The sequence below is a fragment of the Xenopus laevis genome, chromosome 4L, assembly GCF_017654675.1.
Source record: "Xenopus laevis strain J_2021 chromosome 4L, Xenopus_laevis_v10.1, whole genome shotgun sequence".
NCBI classification, from domain to species: domain Eukaryota; kingdom Metazoa; phylum Chordata; class Amphibia; order Anura; family Pipidae; genus Xenopus; species Xenopus laevis.
The window spans coordinates 4,442,462-4,465,919 of record NC_054377.1 but is presented as its reverse complement, the minus strand read 5'-3'; the positions used below and the strand labels follow the sequence as shown (position 1 = coordinate 4,465,919).

General features: G+C 39.5%; 1 protein-coding gene across 7 annotated transcripts in view; it reads right to left on the bottom strand.

The window, feature by feature from the left end:
- Positions 1-23,458, bottom strand: part of tead1.L (TEA domain family member 1 (SV40 transcriptional enhancer factor) L homeolog) — a 107,072-nt gene that overhangs the window by 22,427 nt on the left and 61,187 nt on the right. For 2 of the 7 annotated variants that reach the window (XM_041589736.1, XM_041589737.1), the window contains exons 4-6: positions 10,752-10,816; positions 3,587-3,649; positions 3,417-3,479 (exon numbers count right to left, since the gene is read on the bottom strand). In XM_041589736.1, coding sequence (XP_041445670.1) covers positions 3,417-3,479; positions 3,587-3,649; positions 10,752-10,816 — 191 coding nt within the window. The remainder of the gene's footprint in view (positions 1-3,416; positions 3,480-3,586; positions 3,650-10,751; positions 10,817-23,458) is intronic. The other 5 variants (XM_041589738.1, XM_041589741.1, XM_041589739.1 and 2 more) reach the window with 3 other exon arrangements.

Below are 23,458 nucleotides of genomic sequence, written 5' to 3'. Positions count from 1 at the left end.
TCAGGACTGATCTGGTTTAAAACCCCGCCCCCCAGCTTTCTGGCTAACAGGTCTGTTGGCTAACAGGTCCCATCTCTACATGCCATGAAAATTTATATATATTTTTTTATCTTTGAATATCTACAGATGAAAAAAAATAAAAAAGCATTTAAACACTTTAAACATTAAAAAAATCTTTAAAAATGATTTTTATTAGTAGTTACTATTTTATATTTTTAATATATATTTTTTCAGCACTGTGTGGAGCTAACGACCCCGCCAAGCCCTAGTATGATAAAAGGAGGTCGCCTTAATAAGACTAAAATGAAGAGGCAGTTTCAAACGTGTAGAGAGACAAAGATAGTCCCTCCCTAATGTGTAGTCAGACCTGGAACAGCCCCTTGGGAAGAGAATTCTAATCAAGTATATAATTATCACATAAAGGAGGATTAATATTTAAAGTCTAGGAAAATAGGGTAACGGTCTTTAACCTAACAACCAAGAGATCCAGGGCAATTATGCAGCAACGGAGATGCGAGCTGTGACATCATGATTGCTGCTTCGCAAATTGAAAATTAATTTAAAAAAAAAACGAAAATTGGTTTTCTTTTTAAAGATTGAGTAAGTAGTTTCTGAAGGGCAGTATTGGCAAACAAAAGCTATTTTATCCGGGTAATGGTTAAGGCTAAGAAAAGAATGCACATGCAGATCTGTTCCAACTTGCAGCCTAATGAGCAGTAATTAATCTCCCTCTCATTGTGTTACAACTCCATTCACATCAAAGGGATTGTTTTTTCACAGCCTTTACCATTGCTCATTGAAGGGATGAAAAAAAAAGCAAGAAAAATAGGATTATAATTAAGACTTTTTGATGGGTTTTCATAAATATATTTTGTACATCACTAATCAGCCGTTGCATTGATCCAGTCCGCCGACATCAGAGCGGAATAGTAAACGCGGAACATTTTTGGGAAGGGTCATGCGCCCGCTTGTTTGGATGGGGCTAAAATGATAACGACCTTATTTGAACTCTCCCCGTGTATTTTGGGGAGTTTATTGCAGCTCTTTAATGCGTGTAGCTCTGCTGTGCAACATGCAAAAAGACACCATATAGCTTAAGGGTTATAATAGAAGAGCAGCAACCCAACGCATTCCACATGGTTTAAAAAGAATAAGGCAAGAGAAAAAAAAAAGAGAGTTTCCCTTTACAGCAAAGCAGTTAAGCGTGCCAAAAAGACTGACGCTATGGTTGAAAAATTTTAGTAGTTCCCTTACTCATCCGTTAAGCCAGCCTTTATAATAAGCTAGCCACCAATGAGCCATGCTTGTATGTGGGCACTCGTACTTGCCGCTACACATAAGAGCAGATACCTTTACCCTGTGGCCCTAAACAGGGGTGCGTATCCGCCGAAATGTCTAATTCAGCCACAGCGACCCCCGATCGAGGTACAGTTAATGCTTCAACAGCCAAGCTTTCTTAAAAGCCAAGATGCTTCAGGCAGTGAAAGGGTTAATAGAACTGGGGGCAGAGTAATTGGGGTGGAAGAAAAGCACAGACTGTGAGGGGCAGATTTATAAGGGTCGAATTGAAAATCTGAATTTTTATATTCGAATTTTGACTTTATTTAAGTGTAATTCGACTATTAAAAAAAAATCATGTACTGTCCCTTTAAGAATTCAAATTCGACTATTCGCCATCTAAAACCTGCCAAATTAGTGTTTTAGCCTATGGGGGACCTCCTACAATCAATTTGGAGTCATTTGGTGGACTTTTGAAAAAAGTAAAAAATATATATATTTTTTTTCCAAAAATATTTGTATTTGGGTGAAAAACCTCAATTCGAATTTGCATCTAGATCCTATTCACCTGTTTTTAGAAAACTCTATTTTTTTTTTTAAATAAATTCCGATTGGTCGTTTCCCACCCTGAGTTTATGGGAGTTTTTAGAAACGCCCATTAACTCGAAATTCGACCCTTGATAAATCTGACCCTTAAAATAATAATTATATATAAAAAAAAAAAGCTCACTGATGCTGAATGTGAAAGTCTGTGATGTTAATAATGGGCTGTGAAACAATTTATTATTGAATTTATTTTTAGATTATTTACATTATAAATATTCCTATAAAAAATAGGATTTTTTTTTTTTACTTTATACTTCAGAAACCCATTTCCATAGAGTCCTGATTCAACAGGCCTTGTTCTTGATAATAAAGTTGCTTGAATCCATATTGATGGCAAAACAATCCTTTAGACTTTTTTTTAAAAAAAAATATTTATTTTATTAGGCACAGTGCTTCAAATTACGGAAAGATGCAGTATCCAGAAAACCCTGGGTCTCAGGCATTCCGGATACCAGATCCCATGCCAGTATATTTTTTTAATAAATACAAGAAATTGGGACTGTTTGTGTCCAACACTATCAGACTCCAAAAGGCTGAAATTTTTAAAATTTTTGATCAGGACAAAAAAAAAAAAAAAGAGCAGAAATCGAATAAGGGACAGGGATCAATTTCAGTAACAGGGGACGTCAGCCAAAAATACACCTTTGCCTAATTAAAAAATAATTCTATGCAAATATTTTGGATGGTTTTAAAGGGCAAGTCAACCCCAAAAAATAGATTTGCCTAATAAAATAAAACAAAATTCTAAGCAACTTTGCAATACACATTAATCACAAATTTTCTATGGTTTTTAAGTTATTTGTATATGTATTGCTACGTTCTATTCTCTGCCCTGGTGGCTCAGACTGTTGATACAATGTAAGACAAGGCAGCTGATTTGCTGGGGAACTGACTTTTGCAACAACCAGGTGTTTAGCAAAAGTGTTTTTGCAAATAACTTTAAAAGCACTGACATTTTTTAATAAATGTATTTTGCAAAGTTGATTAGAATTCTGTTTTCTTTTAATAGTCAAATTTTTATTTTGGGGTTGACTTGCCCTTTAAAGATATTTGTAGAGGAAATTGCAATCCACCCGTATGTGGGTTCTGTCTTTTGAAACAATGTAGCAGAAGCCGGCCTCGCATGCAGCTCTGTTTCTCTTCTGTTACATTGGATCCAATTGCCAGAGAATAAAAATGGCCACACAGATGCCGCAATTACAATTACAAATACATTTAAAACCATTGAGATTTTTAAATGAATATAAATTGGAAAGTTAATTGGAATGGCAGGTTCTGTAATTCTGCGTCGATTTATTTTTGGCTTTTACATTCCCTTTAAGGAGTGAAATGTTATAACTAAAACTCTATATATATATTTTTGTAAACGGAGTGGGGGGCTGGTAGAGGAATAACAGAGCAGGCATTAAGAAATGTAAACAGCTCTCACATGCAAGGAAACTAGGTTACACAAAAAGCATTCAGCGGTCGCCATGGCAAACAGGAAGTGCAATGCTTAGCAACCACAAGCCCAAAAGCACAGAAGCGCATACCTTTAGCTTGGAATGAAAATCACGAGATTTCCTTCTGGCAAGAACCTGAATGTGACTAGACACCTGCAGGGTAGGGGAAGGGAGGAAAACAAAGGGGGAGGGGAAAAAAAAAAAAAAGCCTGTAACCATGGATATTAAAAAGCCCTTAAAGCCGGGCCAGCCAGACGTACCTTAATGGCCGCTTGGATTTCTCGAACTTTCTTTCTTGCTAACACCTGTATGTGACTAGACACCTATGGGGTTCAGATTTAAAAAAAAAAAAAATATATAGGTATAAAAATAAAGGGAATCATTTTTTTTTTTAACGAAGATTTTTTTTTTTTGGGAAGGAACTCCATGCGTTTAGTGCCGACATGTCGCCATGCAATGAAACGCATGCGACGTGTCGGATGTTGTGATGAAACAGGAAGTGAAGGAGAATCGCATGTAAGAACTACATTTATCCGACTGTCGATGCATTTGGTGCCAATAAGTCACCATGCGACGAAACGCATGCGACGTGTCGGATGTTGTGATATAACAGGAAATGAAGGAGAATCGCATGTAAGAACTACATTTATCCGACTGTCGGATGAAAACGCAGTGCGACTCCCTGTGAACACACTGCGTTTTCATCCGACAGTCGGATAAATGTAGTTCTTACATGCGATTCTCCTTCATTTCCTGTTTCTTCACAACATCCGACAAGTCGCATGCGTTTCGTCGCATGGCGACGTGTCGGCACCAAACGCATTGCGGAGTTCCTCCCTTTAACTGTGCTGGAAAAACTCATCCCAAAGCTTTCAGATTCAAAAGCAGACATTGCGGAATTCTGCAACTGGACAGGACAAGGCCTTCTTCACTCTGATTAATATTTCTAATGAAGCCGGATTTAAATGTAATTTGGACACTTAAAAAGAGAGAGACTGACACATCGAATTATAACAAACGCGCTGCAGCTTTTAAAATTGAGACAACGTGAACCAGATTGGATTATACTGTCAATTAGATGCAAATTTCATATGCTCAGTGTGTACAATACAGCATTTCCCCAGTTTCTTCCTGTGTGTCATAGTCTTGAATAAAAGGCACCAAATCCCTAAAATTAAAGGGATACTGTCATGGGAAAAAACATGTTTTTTTCAAAATGAATCAATTAATAGCGCTGCTCCAGCAGAATTCTGCACTGAAATCCATTTCTCAAAAGAGCAAACAGATTTTTTTATATTCAATTTTGAAATCTGACATGGGGCTAGACATATTGTCAATTTCCCAGCTGTCCCAAGTCATGTGACTTGTGCTCTGATAAACTTCAGTCACTCTTTACTGCCGTACTGCAAGTTGGAGTGATATCACCACCTCCCAGCAGCCTAACAAAAGAACAATGGGAAGGTAACCAGATAGCAGCTCCCAAGATAACAGCTGCCTGGTAGATCTGAAAAAACAACATTCAATAGTAAAATCCAGGTCCCACTGACAGACATTCAGTTACATTAAGTAGAAGAAATAACAGCCTGCCAGAAAGTAGTTCCATCCTAAAGTGCAGGCACAAGTCAAATGACTGGGGGCAGCTGGGAAACTGACAATATGTCTAGCTTCATGTCAGATTTCTAGATTTAATATAAAAAAAATCTGTTTGCTCTTTTGAGAAATGGATTTCAGTGCAGAATTCTGCTGGAGCAGCACTATTAACTGATGTGTTTTGAAAAAAACATGTTTTCCCATGACAGTATCCCTTTAAGAAAAAAACCCAAAAAACAGGAACTCATTGATTCTTATCGTTTGTGCCTTGGGGGAATGGTAAATAGATACATTCCTTTAAAATATTTCCATTGTAACTTCAAACACAGATCAGCTTGATCACATTAGTAAGATAACTGTCCCTGAAAATGCATAAAGATACAATTCAATGACAGGTACAATTTTGTGTGTGTGGGAGGAAGGGGAGATACTGCAATTTCAGCTGGTCATTTTTGCCTTTAAGTTAGATATTAGTATGTTATAGAATGGCTAATTCTAAACAACCTTTCAGTCGGTCTTCGTTATTTATTTATTTTGAGTTTTGTAATTATTTACCTTCTCCACTGACCCCATCTAAAAAAAAAACCAAATGCTCTGTAAGGCTACAAATGTATTGTTACTTTTTATTACTCCTTTTTCTATTCAGGCCTCTCCTATTCATATTCCAGTCTCTAATTCAAATCAGTGCATGGTTGCTAGGGGAATTTGGAGCCTAGCGACCACAGTGCAGAAATAACAAATTGGGAGAGCTTCTGAATGAAAATAACTCAAAAACCACACATAATAAAAAATGAAAACCAATTGCAGATTTTCTCAGAATATTATTCTCTGCATCGTACGAACAGTTAAATAAAAGGGGAACGACCCCTTTAAATAGACTGGCCTCCCATGCAAAACAGGCGTCATCTCTCTGAAGTGTTATTACCAATACTGGAACTTTAATCCTTCGCCTCGGCAAAATCGAAATGCTCTAAAATATGGAAATGTGTTCCAATGGTGACCAGAAGGAAAACCTTTCTATTGTTCACAGGCCGTAAGGTCTTTTCCTACTGCATCGCTGTGAATCTGCAGGACGAACCTCAGGAAAGGTTTTTAATTTACGAGAATGAAGCGCAGGCTGGTTTTTTTTTTCAGAATGAGTTAATGGATTTAAAAAAAAAAAAAAAAAAGAAGCGTGAAAAGACTCCCAGCAGCCCTGGTGTTTGTGCTGACTCATCGCTTGCTTTTTACTATGTACTGAAACATAAGAGGCCTGACAATGTGAGGAGCCTTTGTTTGTAAAGTGCAGACAAACACAGAAAGGCAGCCGAGCACTAAATCTGGAGCAACTCGCCACTCTGACCTTCTCCCAAGCTGGTTTGGGTGGAAAAGAAAAAGGAATATGGTGTCTTATTAAAGGAGAACTAAAGCCTAAAAATGAATGTGGCTCAAAAGGTCATATTTTCTATAGTGAACTTATTGCACGAGGCTAAAGTTTGAGCTTGTCAATAGCAGCAATGATCCAGGACTTCAAACTTGTCACAGGGGGTCACCATCTTGGAAAGTGTCTGTGACACTCACATGCTCAGTGGGCTCTGATTGGCTGTTGAGAAGCTAAGCTTAGGGCTCGTCACTAATTATCCAGCAGAAAATGAGCTTCCCTGGCTGTAATATAAGCTGATGCTACAGGTTTGCTGATAGCATACTCTCTATAGAAAAATACCCAGGGCAAAAAAATATAGCAGCGCCTACTGGGTTACACAAATACAGGTATGGGATTTATTATCAGGAAACCCGTTATCCAGAATGCTCCCATAGACTCCATTTTATCCAAATTATTAAAATAATTTCCTTTCTCTGTGTAATAATAAAACAGTAGCTTGTACTTGATCCCAACTAAGATATAATTAATCCTTATTGGAATCAAAACCAGCCTATTGGCTTTATTTCATGTTTATAAGATTTTCTATTAGACTTAAAGGGATTCTGTCATGATTTTTATAATGTCGTTTTTATTTCTAAATTACACAGTTTACACTGCAAATAATTCATTGTATAATATAAAATGTCATTCCTAACCCCATCTCAGGTCATTTTGCCTGGTCATGTGCTTTCAGAAAGAGCCAGAACTTCAGGATGGAACTGCTTTCTGGCAGGCTGTTGTTTCTCCTACTCAATGTAACTGTGTCGCAGTGGGACCTGGATTTTACTATTGAGTGTTGTTCTTAGATCTAACAGGCATTCTGGATAACAGGTCACAACCTGTACCAAAAAGATATCTTGGATTTGTTCTCAATCTTTTCTGGATAGGAGGACCATGTAGGAAACAGGCTGGATTAGTCGCAGGTAAATCACCCAAAATCAAAAGAGAGGATGTGACTTAAAACTGGGATAGAGACACCAGCTTGGCCAATTTGTGTATGTCAAGTCAACACAGGATCAATGGAATTTGGTTTATCTAGTTCTGTGCACAAATCATCCAACGACCGGATTACGGTAGGCACCGTCCAAACACACACACAAATATATCTGCCGTGTCGGCTGGGTTTTGCATGAGGCCAACTGTATTTAAATATATTTACAATGGGAGAGAAAGAAAGAATTTAGATGAGAGTGCAAAGCAAATATTGGGGCAAAGGCAGCGCACGCTGAAGGGAAGCAGAATGTGCCGTTTTCTGATAACAATGTTCCAGCATAGACAGTAAATGAACTAATACTAATTTCTTGTATTTATTGCACAAGTTGGGGCTGCCATGTTGTTTCCCCTAAAGAGAAGAGTATGAGAGCATAAGACATTGAGGCACATTTATCAAGGGTAGAATTTTGAATTCATGTGAGTTTTTTTTTTTTTTTTTAAACTCCCTTAAAAGAACAGTTCAGTATAAAAATAAAAACTGGCTAAATAGACAGGCTGTACAAAATAAAAAATCTACCGGTATCTAATATAGTTAGTTAGCCAAAAATGTAACGTATAAAGTAGGGATGCACAGAATCAACTATTTCGGATTCAGCTAAACCCCCGAATCCTTCATGAAAGATTCGGTTGAATACTGAACCAAATCTTAATTTGCATATGCAAATTACTTCCTTGTAAGTCACGCAATTTCCCTCCCCGCCCCTAATTTGCTTATGCAAATTAGGATTCGGTTCAGCCGGGCAGAAGGGTTCGGATGAATCCGAATCCTGCTGAAACGGCCGAATCCCACACCGAATCCTGTATTATTCGGTGCATCCCTAATATAAAGGCTGGAGCGACTGGATGTGTAACATAATAGCCAGAACACTATTTCCCACTTTGCAGCTCTCTTGGTTTCCACCGATTGGTTACCAGGCAGTAACCAATCAGAGACTTGAGGGGAGGTCACATGGGTCATAACTGTTGCTTTTGAATCTGAGCTGAATGCTGAGGATCAATTGCAAACTCACTGAACAGTTATGTCCCATGTGGGCCCCCTTTAACTCACTGACTAACTCAGAGTTAGAGAGCTGAAAATTAGTGTTCTGGCTATTATGTTACACATCCAGTCACTCCAGTCTTTTTATACATTACATTTTTGCCTAACTAACGATATTAGATACATTATTTATTTTGCACAGCCTATCTATTTACCCAGTTTTTGTTTTTACATTGAACTTTTCCTTTAAATTCGCATGACTTGAGGACATTCATAAAAAAAAAAAAAAACTTGGTCTAATTTAAAAGACCCCGAAAACCTTAATGGATTTCGATCAAACTTGATTTAAGTTTTTTTCTCAGAAAAAAACTCAAATGTCAGGAAGGCTGCAAACATCACCAAATTGATCCCTGGACCTCTACCATTGAATTGAACAGTAATTTGTCAGTTTTAGATGCCGAATAGTCAAATTCAAATTCTTAAAGGACCAGAGTATGATAAATCTTGAAATTCAATTACAATTTTTTTTTAAAAAAAACTCGAATCGAGTTTGGATAATTCCCTAGTCGAATTTGACAGTTTTGACCCTAAAAATAAATAAAATTGAATAAATCTGCCCCATTAATTTATACACATCTTCCTTTCTAAACATCTGCATTTATACTATAGGTTTGGGGGGGGGGTCAATGTCTGATTTTGAATGGTTTCAATGGAACACACTTGAAACACAAGGGTATAGAGTCTGTTGGAAATAACGGAGGCAAAAAACATGACAGCACCTTCCCATGTACATGAATGCAGACTGAATGTATATTCTGTGTTTTATAGATAGAGATATACATATAATGTGGTATTCTTAGATATTTGGTAATTTGCCCATTTTCGTGAATTGTCGGTGAAGGTTTGCGTTCCCATTTCGGACAATTAGGCTGCGTAATGACTAAGAGAAATCCGTAATTTAAATAAATAGCCGGGCTTTGCATCTCTGAGGAAAAAGGGAGCAATCTGCAGGCAATTATGCAGCGCTGCCTTAAAGCCAACGTGATTGTTGGTAATTATAAACATGGCGTGCCAACGGATCCCAGGGCCATTTGTAAAGCAGCTCTAGGTATAGGGTATTTTCTGTCATTTTCTAAAGAGATGGAAGTCACTGTTAAGGGACTTAAGATAACAATCAGGGGTTGCATATTAAACAACCTTTTCCTGAATACAGAAAGGAAAATAGAGAAGCTTTCGGCTTTATGTTCTTGTCTGGAGGTGTAATGTAAAACAATTCTGATAAGGGACTAAAGCAGGACATTTCGGATGGCCCAATAGCTTATCAAGTTATCCAACGTTTTGCATATACTGGTTTCTCATACAAAGATGTCAATGGACCCTTTAAAGCAGTGATCCCCAACCAGTAGCCCGTGAGTAACATTTTGCTCTCCAACCCATTGGATGTTGCTCCCAGTGGCCACAAACAGGAGCTTATTTTCGAATTTCAGGCTTGGAGGCAAGTTTTGGTTGTATAAAAACCAGGTGTACTGTCAAACAGAGCCTCAATGTAGGTTGACAATCCACATAGGGGCTACCAAATGGCCAATCACAGCACTTATTTGGCACCCAGGAACCTTTTTTAATGCTAGTGTTGCTCCCCAATTTCTTTTACTTCTGAATGTTGCTCACGGATTCCAAAGGTTGGGGATCCCTGCTTTAAAGGAACAGTTGTAAATATAAAAACTAGGTAAATAGACAGGCTGTGCAAAATAAAAGATTTTGTTAATATAGTTAGTTAGGCAAAAATGTAATGTATAAAGGCTGGAGTGACTGGATGTCTAACGTAATAGCCAGAACACTACTTCCTGCTTTTCAGCTCTCTAACTCTGAGTTAGTCAGTGACAATAAGGGGGCCCACATGGGACATAACTATTAAGTGAGTTTGCAATTGATCCTCAGCATTCAGCTCAGATTTAAAAGCAACAGTTATGACCCATGTGGCCCCCTCTCAAGTCACTCATTGGTTACTGCCTGGTAACCAATCAGTGGAAATCAAGAGAGCTGCAAAGCAGGAAGTAGTGTTCTGGCTATTATGTTACACATCCAGTCACTCCAGCCTTTATACATTACATTTTTGCCTAACTAACTATATTAACAAATTGTTTTATTTTGCAAGGGCTATATATTTAAGACTGGGAATTATCTTGGAGGGCCACATCTGGTCTCCAGTTGGACAGCTCTGATCTATGCTATAAAACTATTTGCCCCCTTGGGCAGTTATTCTTGGAGTTTCTTCACGGCTTTGCAGCTGGTTGTCTAATCCAATGAAATCGCAGCTGGACACGCCCCCCAGAGAACACATGTAAAACAACATGGCGCCCTATACCCACTTATTTACACCATAGACAAAATACATGGGCAAATAGGGTTTTTGAAATTCTGGTCTTTTTTTAGGACAAATCAGGAAGCGAGATATTATTACCTGTTTCCTGGTCCGCGTTTTCCCTGTCCTTAATTTGATGTATCGGGCTATCAATTCATTCCTACCTGAAATAAAGGAGAAAGAAAGAAGAAGAAGAGACACTTAGAATCAGGCACAATCTTTTGTTGCACATCATATGCACATATCACAGTAAATACAGTATATTCTCTCTTCCCTTTTACTGAACCAGTTCATCATGGACGCCAATTGATCACATGACCCGTTACCCTACAGACCTGTAGCAGGTGAATGAGTGTAATGATCCGCAATTCCACAACAATGCAAAACATGCGACTACGATGGGCTGCAGAGAACGCTGGGGCTTAAACCAATTATAAGCATCTTTATAGGAGCAGCCACACAGCTATGTTTGTTATGATTGGCATGGCTGCCCCCATGGCTACACAGCAGCTTGTCAATATAAACTATAGTAGTACTTATCTGTTATCTACTGTGTATCCTGTGCTTGAATGGCTGCCCCCATGGCTACACAGCAGCTTGTCAATATAAACTATAGTAGTACTTATCTGTTATCTACTGTGTATCCTGTGCTTGAATGGCTGCCCCCATGGCTACACAGCAGCTTGTTTATATAAACTATAGTAGTACTTATCTGTTATCTACTGTGTATCCTGTGCTTGAATGACTGCCCCCATGGCTACACAGCAGCTTGTTTATATAAACTATAGTAGTACTTATCTGTTATCTACTGTGTATCCTGTGCTTGAATGGCTGCCCCCATGGCTACACAGCAGCTTGTTTATATAAACTATAGTAGTACTTATCTGTTATCTACTGTGTATCCTGTGCTTGAATGGCTGCCCCCATGGCTACACAGCAGCTTGTCAATATAAACTATAGTAGTACTTATCTGTTATCTACTGTGTATCCTGTGCTTGAATGGCTGCCCCCATGGCTACACAGCAGCTTGTTTATATAAACTATAGTAGTACTTATCTGTTATCTACTGTGTATCCTGTGCTTGAATGACTGCCCCCATGGCTACACAGCAGCTTGTTTATATAAACTATAGTAGTACTTATCTGTTATCTACTGTGTATCCTGTGCTTGAATGACTGCCCCCATGGCTACACAGCAGCTTGTTTATATAAACTATAGTAGTACTTATCTGTTATCTACTGTGTATCCTGTGCTTGAATGGCTGCCCCCATGGCTACACAGCAGCTTGTTTATATAAACTATAGTAGTACTTATCTGTTATCTACTGTGTATCCTGTGCTTGAATGGCTGCCCCCATGGCTACACAGCAGCTTGTTTATATAAACTATTGTAGAATTTCTGCAGAAAACATACCAGTTGTAAGAGTGCAGCCCAATAAGTATATTATATTTTTATTACTTTTATGCACTTTCCTTTTTTTGGTGTTACTGTTCCTTTAAGTCTTTGGGTGAATAAGCCTGTCACCCTTTATTTGAGCATGAAGGCGTAATCTAGGGGTAGTGGGTGTCAGTAACACAAGCAGGTGTACAGTAAGTACCTAAGGCTGGGAGGGTAGGTGATTTCTGTGTAGGAAACTACAGTTGAGACGAGCAGCAGGGCACGTGACATAAGCCAAATAAACAGCATCTGGGGATTTTCAATTAGAGGCCATCACCCAGCTCTCCCGCATTGTAATCTCCAGCAGATGAGGTGCAGGCTTTACTACTCTCAATAATTCACACACACATATTGTGTACACATCACATGACAATAAGGGCATTCGTGCAACCTCCCGTTTCGCAGATCAAAGGGCCCAAATGGACGACTGGGAACGTGCTAACCGCTGAATAATTCATTTCATGCCACTGAGAGGAAAAAATATGGCTGAGCGGGATCGGTTGGCTCGAGACCTTTGCTGTGTCGTACCCCGAACACTAAATAGGAAAGGAGGGGAAGAGTCCTCCAAAAAAGAGAAAAAGGTCCAACAGGCCACAGTACTGCTACTTGCAGTTCCTAAACTGCAAGTAGCAAAGTGATTTCACTTTGTTTTGTAAAAGCATTTCCTTTTAGATCTGGACACCCATATAATATATTGGTCTGCTCATCCCTTAAGGGCAGAGACAGACGTGAAGATTCGGGGGGATTTAGTCGCTCGGTGATTAAGCGCCTCTTATTTGGGCGACTAAACTCACGAAAAGCCTTCCAGTCGGATAGAATCTAAATCGCCTGTGGGATGGCACTCTGAGTGCTTTGTTTTCCAAAGTCGCCTCACGTGGAAACTTTGGGCAACTTCGGAAAATAAATCGGAAAACATCCATCCTGTCTGCAATTTAGCTTCTAACTGGCGGGAAGGTTTACGGGGAGATTAGTTGCCCGAAGAAGAGGCGATTAGTCCGCGTCTGTCTTTACCCTTAACTGGGCATGTAGAGAAAACAGGTGCAGCATGTGAAACATCACTGGCCTGTTAGCTACATAAATAATAATACAAATTTAATTGGACAATTTAGGTAATTACAGTTTAATTGACCCAATTATGTAAATACTATTTAACTGGCCCATTTATTTTTCGGGTTGATTTGACATGATATTGTATGAATGTTGAACCTTGGGGTGAACAAAAGACTTTGGGGTGGCTGGTAACAGTTTGCCCCTGTATGGAAGGAATTTTCAAGAATAAAGGAACGTGAAATATTATGAAACCTTAAGTTAACTTTTAGGGGCCGATTTATCAAGGGTCGAATTTCAAAGTAATGGGAGGATTTTTGAACTCCCATAACTTGGAAATTCGAATAAAAAAAGACCAATCAAAATTTATTTAAAAAATTGAAGTTTTTAACATTGAGTGAATAGGCTGTATTCGAATCATCGAATCGAATTTTTAGCGCATTTGATTGAATTTGAAACTAAGTATTTGCCCCAAACAACTTCGATTTTTCACCGAATGACTCCAAAAATGTCCTCCGTAGGCTAAACCAGCAATTCGGCAGGTTTTACATGGCAATTGGTTGAAGTCGAAGTTTTAAAGAGACAGTACATGATAAATTTCGATAATCGAATTTTCTTCAAATTCGAATAGAATTTTGGCCTATTCAAAAGTCAAAGTACACAAAAATAGCTCGAAATTCAAATTTTTTTTACTTCAACCCTAGATAAATCTGCCCCTTGCTGTGTTATAGAATGTCCTACTCCCAAGAACTTTTCCATTAGTCTCTTATAATTTTTGAATAATTCATCTTCCATCTCTTTACACCTTTCAAACAGGGGCATCTCTGAAACTGGCAGCCATTAAAAAGCAATTGCTCTACCATATTGTAAGCTAAAAATGTAGTTACTTTTTATTAGGCTTGGTTGAATTTGACCCGTTTCGTTTCACCATAAATTTGCTGCCGGGGAAATGTCGCCAACACCCATTAAAGTCTATGGGCATCAGAAAAATTTAGATGAGCGGCGAATTTTTTTGCCGCGTGACACTATACAAGTCTATGGGCATCATTTCCGCGGCAAAACAAGGTGAAAAAATTCGCCCATCCCTACTTTTTAGCCCTTATCCTTCAGTTCAGCTTCCAGTCTCTCATTCAAACCACCACCTGGTTACTTGGCTAAATCGGTTCCTAGCAACCACACAGTTGGTGAAATTCCAAACTGGAGAGTTGCCAAACTAGAAAAAAAAAAACCAAGGCTCCAGAATATCAATTTCTGCTTCATACTAGAGGTGAACTATCCCTTTAAAGACAGGAAACGGGTCATATAGGACTTTTATCTAACGGCAAAGAGCGTGTGCCCCCCTTGGGTTACACTGAACAAGTATTAATACTTCATGCGAATACATATTTAAATAGTAATATAATCTATAATAATACTTATAATATAATTAATATATTTAATAAATACTTTATGCCAATATTCTTCCCTTCTCTCCTTACAAACGAAGCGATCAGCAAAAATGTGAAGCAGAACAATTGGCCGGGGAATAGCGGCCTCTATATAAGTTATAGATTGCAACTCTGATTTAAATAAGAAAAGTGCACCGAGCGATGCAGAGTCTTTGTAGAAATATAGGAAGGTTCCACGGCTGCCGATCAAGAGGGGGGGACAGCAGGCTGAACTAGTTTAGACCCCCTATGAAAGCTGCCTCCCAGCTGTGCTCGCTCTGTCCCCTTTTCCGCATTATTCAGGATGGTTTAATCTCAATCACAATAATCTCTGGAAATCCCGGAGGCCGGCAATTGGCATTTAAACCCTGCCTACAAAAGGCGAGCCGTGCATATTTTATAAACCTGTCCAACAGCTTCTCACACCTCACTCCCTGTCAAATCCAGGCTATTTAAAGGGGAAGTTGCCCACCACGGCAGAGCAAGCAGCAGGAAAAACAGGACATTCACTCCTGAATTTCAGTATGACTATTAAAAGGGACTGTTAACTTTTAGTATAATGTAGAGAGGGATATTCTGACACAATTTGAAATTGGTTTTCATTTTTTATTATTTGTGGTTTTTGAGTTATTTAGCTTTTTATTCGGAAGCTCTCCAGTTTGTAATTTCAGCCATCTGGCTGCTAGGGTACAGATTCCCCTAGCAACCATGTATTGATTAGAATAAGAATAGGAGAGGCCTGAATATAAAGAGGAGTAATAAAAAAGTAGCAATAACAATACATTTGTAGCCTTACAGGTAGGGATTCGGCCTTTTTCAGCAGGATTCGGCCGAATGCTTCTGCCTGGTGATCCAAATCTGAATTGCATATGTAAATTAGAGGCAGGATAGAAATTGTGTGACTTATTGTCACAAAACAAGGAAGTAAAAAATGTTTCCCTCTTCCCACCCCAAATATGCATATGCAAACCGAATCCGAATTTGCATATGTAGATTTGGGGTGGGAAGAGGGAAACATTTTTTACTTCCTTGTTTTGTGAAAAAGTCATGTGATTTCCCTCTCCGTCCCTAATCCCGAACCAAATCCTGGATTCTGTGCATCCCTACTTACAGGGCATTTGTTTTTTAGATGGGTCAGTGACCCCCATTTGACAGCTCAACCCGCAGTCCCTCGTTTGTACTGGAAAGTCCTGTTTTTCTCTGCAGTGAACAGCCAGAAAAACAAACAATACATCTAACTTAATTGGCTTTTGGCAGAGAGCCCAGAACAGCCACAACTGCAGATAAGATACTTTTGTAACAATTTCGAGATAAGCAAATAAGTAATTGTAACAATATAAGATAACAGGTCCCTTGGGAAAAGTTAGACTCACAGCTTAAAGGGCAATTCACAATCATTAGCAAAACTGTAAAAACTGAAAAAAATCACAGAAATATGTTCAAACTTTCATAACCTGCCAAATTTTGTAAAATGAACATGTTAATTAGGCGGTGTGGCCAAAAATGGTTGTGGTCAAAAATGTTCGCCGCTCTACATTAGCCAACTTTTTTTGTCCCTCTTTTTATTTCCAAAATGTTGGGAGGTATAGTAACATCAAAAATTTTTTTAAAAAAAATTCATTTGTATACTACGGGAAAAAAACCACGAACGCATACTAATCTTTAAAATCGCAAAGTCTTTATTTAGAAATACCGTACAGAATCTCCACTTGCGCTCCTCTTAAGAAAAGGCGATCCATTGTGCAGCGCTCGATTTCTCCTCCCTGCTTTCCTTATAGGAGATAGCCAGAGAGGAGAAATTGAGCGCCGCACGATGGATCGTCGCCCTGTCGCCTTATCTGAAGAGGAGCGCAAGCAGAGATTTGGTTAAGTTATTTCTAAATAAAGACTTTGCAATTTTAAAGTTTAATATAGGTTGTTGTTTTTTTTTTTTAGTAGTATGCAATGAATTTTTAAAATTTCTTTTTTGATGTAACTGGTGTTTTAAAGGGAACAAAGCCCCCCTGTTGGACAACTATGATGGCCTAGATTCATAGTACATCTCCCTGGAGGCACAGGCTATAAGAAAACACAGGAGTTACATACCTCCCAACATTTTGGAAGTAAAAAGAAGGACAAAATTTTTTTTTCAGCATGTAGCGCAGCAATTTTTGACCACACCCTTTCTGTGGCCACACCCCCTAATTACCATGTTTGTTTTACAAAATTTGGCAGGTTATGAAAGTTTGAAAATATTTCTCCTTATCTAAACTGTGTTTTTAGGTCTCAAAATTGTTACAAATTATCTTATTTGCACCTGTTAGCTGTTCTGGGCTCTCTGCTAAAAGCCAATTAAGTGAGAAACTTTGTTTCTTTTTCTGCCTGTTCAGTGCATAGAAAAGAGGGACTTTCCAGTACAAATGAGGGACTGCGGGTTGAGCTGTCAAAAGAGGGACTGTCCCTCCGAAAAAGGGACAGTTGGGAGGTATGGAGTTGTGACTGCTATGGAGAGCGCCATTTATGTCCCCATTTGGCAGGTCAAAAGCCTCCAATAACACTGCACCACACCCCTGTATAAGTCATGGGGAAAGGTAATAAAGAAGCTCGTAGGCAGCCACTCAGAAAGACAATGGAGGCTTAAGCAGGGCTGAAACAAGTAGAGTCAGTTTATACCTTTGTTGCAGGGTTAAAAGGGAAACTCTGCTCTGACAGATCAACAATAGAAACAAGAGAAACTATGGAATTATGGGTTAGTGGCCCCTGAGTGCACTCGTCTGTGCTATGTACAGAACTGGGAGTAAAACGAAATCCTTTACTTTGGGTCTGAGATGATTCTGGAGTCACTAGCAGCGGGAATTGCCCAGAGATCTGTTGCTACATGTACAGACAGGTTGCCAGCGCCTATGGCAAAGGGCAGAGATATTTAAAAAATGCGCCAACTGCATCGCTCGCAGCGCAGGTTATAAATAAATTCGATGTGTTTGCATTCTTCCCTGAGAGCTAAATTACACTCAATTATGTACTTTAGGTTCCAATGCAAGAAAGTATAGGGAGGACTTTCTGCTTGCACAGAACAGCGCTTCATTGTGCTTCTAATCATAGTGGGAGCTGCCATTTTGCTTGTAGGGATGCAATGAATATGGGCCTGCATATTTTGCAGTATTTCACAGAATCTTAAATATTAGAGAGAAAAATGTTGCGGGCACACAATAAGCTGTGAGGGATACTGTACTGTCTAAGGGAATCAATATGGCACCTCCCTCCTCCCATATGTATAAATACAAATATACAGAGAAGGAATGTTCTGGGCACACAATAAGCTATACCCTCATACTGTACTGTCTAAGGGAATCAATATGGCACCTCCTCCTCCCATATGTATAAATACAATTATACAGAGAAGGAATGTTCTGGGCACACAATAAGCTATACCCTCATACTGTACTGTCTAAGGGAATCAATATGGCACCTCCTCCTCCCATATGTATAAATACAAATATACAGAGAAGGAATGTTCTGGGCACACAATAAGCTATACCCTCATACTGTACTGTCTAAGGGAATCAATATGGCACCTCCCTCCTCCCATATGTATAAATACAAATATACAGAGAAGGAATGTTCTGGGCACACAATAAGCTATACCCTCATACTGTAGTTAAAGGACAATACAATAATGAAGACAAACTGAAGAGAGAAGCGTACGCTGAGCTCTATGGTATATGACAGTAAATGTACATTCTTGGAAGGAACTGTACATATAATGTGAAACATTTTTGTAACCTTGACAGCAGAATGCATTTCAGGGTGTATAAAGGCTGTGTCTTGTATTTTCCCTCTCAGTCTGCAGGAATGTTTTCCTGCATTGAATGTTATTTTAATGTATTATATAAAAAGCAAATATGTGTGAAAGCTTCACAATTTCACATAAATGGGAAAAAATTGATTTTTAGCACATATTTTGTTTTTTTTCATGTTTCGAAATGTCTGCACAATAAAAAATACAGAATGCTGTATTGTTCTCTTGGAGGAGACCCTGAATTGGCCTCAAGGACTCGGCACCTACATCACAATACAAATGGCTGCGGTTTGCTGCCTTGCAGGCAATAAAGTCGTTCTGCCGAAGGCTACACGTGATTTGGTCACTGCAATGCCCACGGCACCAAGATACTGGCATGGATACATTTCCCTAAAGTTGTCATGTATAATGCTTAATGTATATGCTCTGACACATTTTCACAGAGCTTTATAGAGATTGTCACACCAACTTCCTGTCCCAGTGGAGCTTACAATCTAATTTCCCTTTTACACAACACACACTAGGGTCAAATCTTTCAGGAGCCAATTAGCCTTTCTGTATGGTTTTTTGAGCGTAGAAAGAGTACCCACAGAAGCATAAGAGAGGACACAAACTGAACCCAGCTGTTAGTGATGCCACAATGGTTTAAAGGGATACTGTCATGGGAAAGCATGTTTTTTTTTCCAAAACACATCAGTTAATAGTGCTGCTCCAGCAGAATTCTGCACTGAAATCCATTTCTCAAAAGAGCAAACAGATTTTTTTATATTAAATTTTGAAATCTGACATGGGGCTAGACATATTGTCAGTTTCCCAGCTGCCCCCAGTCATGTGACTTGTGCCTGCACTTTAGGATGGAACTACTTTCTGGCAGGCTGTTATTTCTCCTATTTAATGTAACTGAATCAGTCTCAGTGGGACTTGGCTTTTACTATTGAGTGTTGTTCTCAGATCTACCAGGCAGCTGTTATCTTGTGTTAGGGAGCTGCTATCTGGTTACCTTCCCATTGTTCTGTTGTTAGGCTGCTGGGGAGGAAAGGGAGGGGGGGTGATATCACTCCAACTTGCAGTACAGCAGTAAAGAGTGACTGAAGTTTATCAGAGCACAAGTCACATGACTTTGGGCAGCTGGGAAACTGACATTATGTCTAGCCCCATGTCAGATTTCAAAATTGAATATAAAAAAATCTGTTTGCTCTTTTGAGAAATGGATTTCAGTGCAGAATTCTGCTGGAGCAGCACTATTAACTGATTCATTTTGAAAAAAACATGTTTTCCAATGACAGTAACACTTTAAGCTGCCACACATAGGCCCATACAGCCACTGCATTTGTTGGATCTATTTCAGCTATAGTGACCCAAGATCAGATTCTGGAGTCAGGTCGGACAGTGCTGAAAATCCAGATATGGTGTTTTGGCCACCCCCCCCCCCCAGTTCTGCTTCTATTTCAGGATGGTTAAAAAATGTAGGTGCAAACTGTAGGATGAAGGAGATTGAGCTGTTACTGCAGTTAGGGGTGGAGGGCCCCCTAAAATTTGACTTGTGTTATCGGTTGTTTCGTCAAATCCTGGATCTGTGCCTTTATTGGTCAACTTTGGTCAGGGCCGGAACCAAGGGTAGGCAGAAGAGGCACCAGCCCAGAGCGCAACGAAAGGAGGGCGCTGGGCAGGTACCAGTCTTCTGCCTACCCCTAGTCCATGTTCGCGCTCCCTCTCCATTCCCTACCAGCTCTCTCTCCCCTGCCCTCCCTCTCCCTTGCCGAGCTCACCTCTTCGGTTTTTCCCCTCCCCTCCGTCGCTCTGCGCATGTGCACACACACTGGATGGGGGGTGCACGCACGGAGAGGAGCGAGCATACAGAGAGGAGCGCGTGCACACACACGAGCACGGAGGGGAGCGCAGTGGCTGGCTGGGTCGCCTAGGGCGCCCAGTCAGCTTGGTCCGGCACTGACTTTGGTATCTGCTTACGGCCTCAAATCCATTTGATGCCTGTAGGGCCCATGTAACTGCTCATCTTGATCTGTGTGCCTCCAGCATTATACAGTAGAACCCCCATTTTACGTTTTTAATGGGACCAGAAAAAAATGGTGTAAAATCCAGGGAAATGTAAAATCAGGGAAATGTACTATGTATAATATACAGGTGGGACCACAGAACAGCAATGTAAAATGAGGGAAAACTTAAAAATCAGGGGATGTAAATATATATATTTCAGATACAATTCCGAAAATTTTTTCTTATTTGAACAATAAATCCTGAACTGGCTTAATATCCAAGGGAATCATCAATTGGTTCACCCTGACACGCAGCTAATCCTTACAAACGAGAAATTAATTGCGTTAGTGCTTCACCATGTGCCCATGAATGTGCCCTCATTACTCCTAAACGTATTCGCTTTACTGCTCGTTCCCAATGAATGGGCTTGTCCAGTCAATTACTGCCGGATCACTAGGGAGTAATTAATGGCATCCATTACGACCCAAATCATTCCATCAATTAACCAGAACAGGCTGTGTCCCAACGTATGGGAAGAGAGGGGCGCGCGTTTTGTTCTGGCGCTCTATGATGAAGACCACTTTCCACTGAACCAGAATCGACACTGACAACTCCCAGAATAATTTTACCAGATGAAAAGCCAAAATGTGAGAGTTATTAGCGAGTCCCCCTGGAATTAAAGCCAAGCAATTTTAAATGCGCTAAAAAAGCACTGGCAGGGCCACTCGGCACCAATCAGACACAGGGTTAAATCAATATTTTCAATCTGTGACAATCAATTCTGGAGTTGGAAACTAGTTAGCAATTGACAGAATGTGTAAATGAAAACCCAAACGTATGATTATTTGTTAAAGTGGAAGCGGCACGTTGCAGCTAGAGGTTCCATTTTTCCAGGGTATTCGCAGGGAATCAGGCAGCTTCTCGCACGCTAATGGAGAGGAGACGCTCTAGCCTGCAAGCTCCCAAAATCTTTATCTAACGATCGCTGAATCGACGGGGACAGTTTGGAGCTGTGACGAGCGTATTGTTACCAGTGATTAGCACAATCAGGAGAGAATAAAAAGCCTTGGAAGCGCTACAAACGCACTTTTCCCAAAGTCACCATTATTTTTCCCTGTTTACGCATTGCTGAGAAAAAGTTATTTTACCTTGATTTCTAAAAAGAAAAAAAAATCTGACCTTTTCATATTTTTTGCTTATTACGTGGAAATTTTTTTTTTTCTTCTTAAAAAAAAAAAAACGTCCTTCCAGTTTCCCCTGAGAGCAGACAAAATGCAACACGCAATAAACACACATTAAGACAAAAACAAAAAGCATTTGTTAATTTTCAGCATTCAAGTTCGCTTTTAAAAACGGTTTATTTTCCTTTATCTCATGTTCAGTAAAATGCAACCTGGATCCAAGGTCTTTTTGCAAACAGAACCTTATTTAGCTGTATTTTTAATAGTAGGAAGAAGCTATGTGATTAATGCAATAATTAAAATACAGGTATGGGATCCATATTTTGAAAACCCATTATCCAGAAAACTCCAAATTACGGAAAGGCCTGCTCTCTCCTATAGACTCAATTTTACCCAAATAATCCAAATTATACAAAATTATACCCTTTTTCTGTGTAATAAGAAAACAGGAGTTTGTACTTGAGCCCAACTAAGATATAATTGATCCTTATTGGAAGCAAAACGAACATATTCGGATTATTTAATGTTTGTTTACATGATTTTCTGGTAAACTTAAAGGGATATTGTCATTGGAAAATGCTTCCGTTAATAGTGCTGCTCCAGCAGAATTCTGCACTGAAATCCATTTCTCAAAAGAGCAAACAGATTTTTTTTTATATTTAATTTTGAAATCTGACATGGGGCTAGACATATTGTCAGTTTCCCAGCTGCTCCCAATCATGTGACTTGTGCTCTGATAAACTCCAGTCACTCTATACTGCTGTACTGCAAGTTGGAGTGATATTGCCCCCTCCCTTTCCCCCCCAGCAGCCTAACAACAGAACAATGGGAAGGCAACCAGATAGCAGCTCCCTAACACAAGATAACAGCTGCCTGGTAGATCTGAGAACAACACTCAATAGTAAAAGCCAAGTCCCACTGAGACTGATTCAGTTACATGAAATAGGAGAAATAACAGCCTGCCAGAAAGTAGTTCCATCCTTAAGTGCAGGCACAAGTCACATGACTGGGGGCAGCTGGGAAACTGACAATTTGTCTAGCCCCATGTCAGATTTCAAAATCGAATATAAAAAATCTGTTTGCTCTTTTAAAAAATGGATTTCAGTGCAGAATTCTGCTAGAGCAGCACTATTAACTGATGTGTTTTGGAAAAAACATGTTTTCCCATAACAGTATCCTTTTAAGTAGGAGAAATAACAGCCTGCCAGAAAGTAGTTCCATCCTAAAGTGCAGGCACAAGTCACATGACTGGGGCAGCTGGGAAACTGACAATATGTCTAGCCTCATGTCAGATTTGAAAATTTTATATAAAAAAAACTGTTTGCTCTTTTGAGAATAGGATTTCAGTGCAGAAGTCTGCTGGAGCAGCACTATTAACTGATGTGTTTTGAAAACACATGTTTTCCCATGAGAGTATCCCTTTAAGGTATAAAGAAGACCTTTGTGGAGTTTCATGCTACAAACAATAACCATCGCACAGAAATGGGAGGTCATTGCATACTGGATTTCAAACCATTCCTTTTAGCTCACATTGTTATTGGTTCACCACCACTACTGCATTCTAAACCTAACACCGAGCAACCAATCATGCTGTGAGTCCCAGACTGTGAGAAGAAGCATATCAGCTGCACCAGGAGAAAATGTTTAGCAAGAGGGAGTAGGTGCCATGCAGTGAGATCCATGATTCCAGTACAAGTCAGTGAGTCACTAATGCCCCGTAGCCAAACAGGACTGTTTTGGCTGAAACAGTTGAAGCAGCACACAAACTTTTTCATGGATATGTATATGAAAAATCTAATCATAGGAGACAATTATAAGACATTTGGAGGATGTTTAAGACAGTTTCCCTTTAATAAGAACCAGTGTACTAAGGGTTACTGAAGTGTCTGATGTCAACATAACACGGGATTAACGGCACCCATGAATGCCCGTTGCCGAACA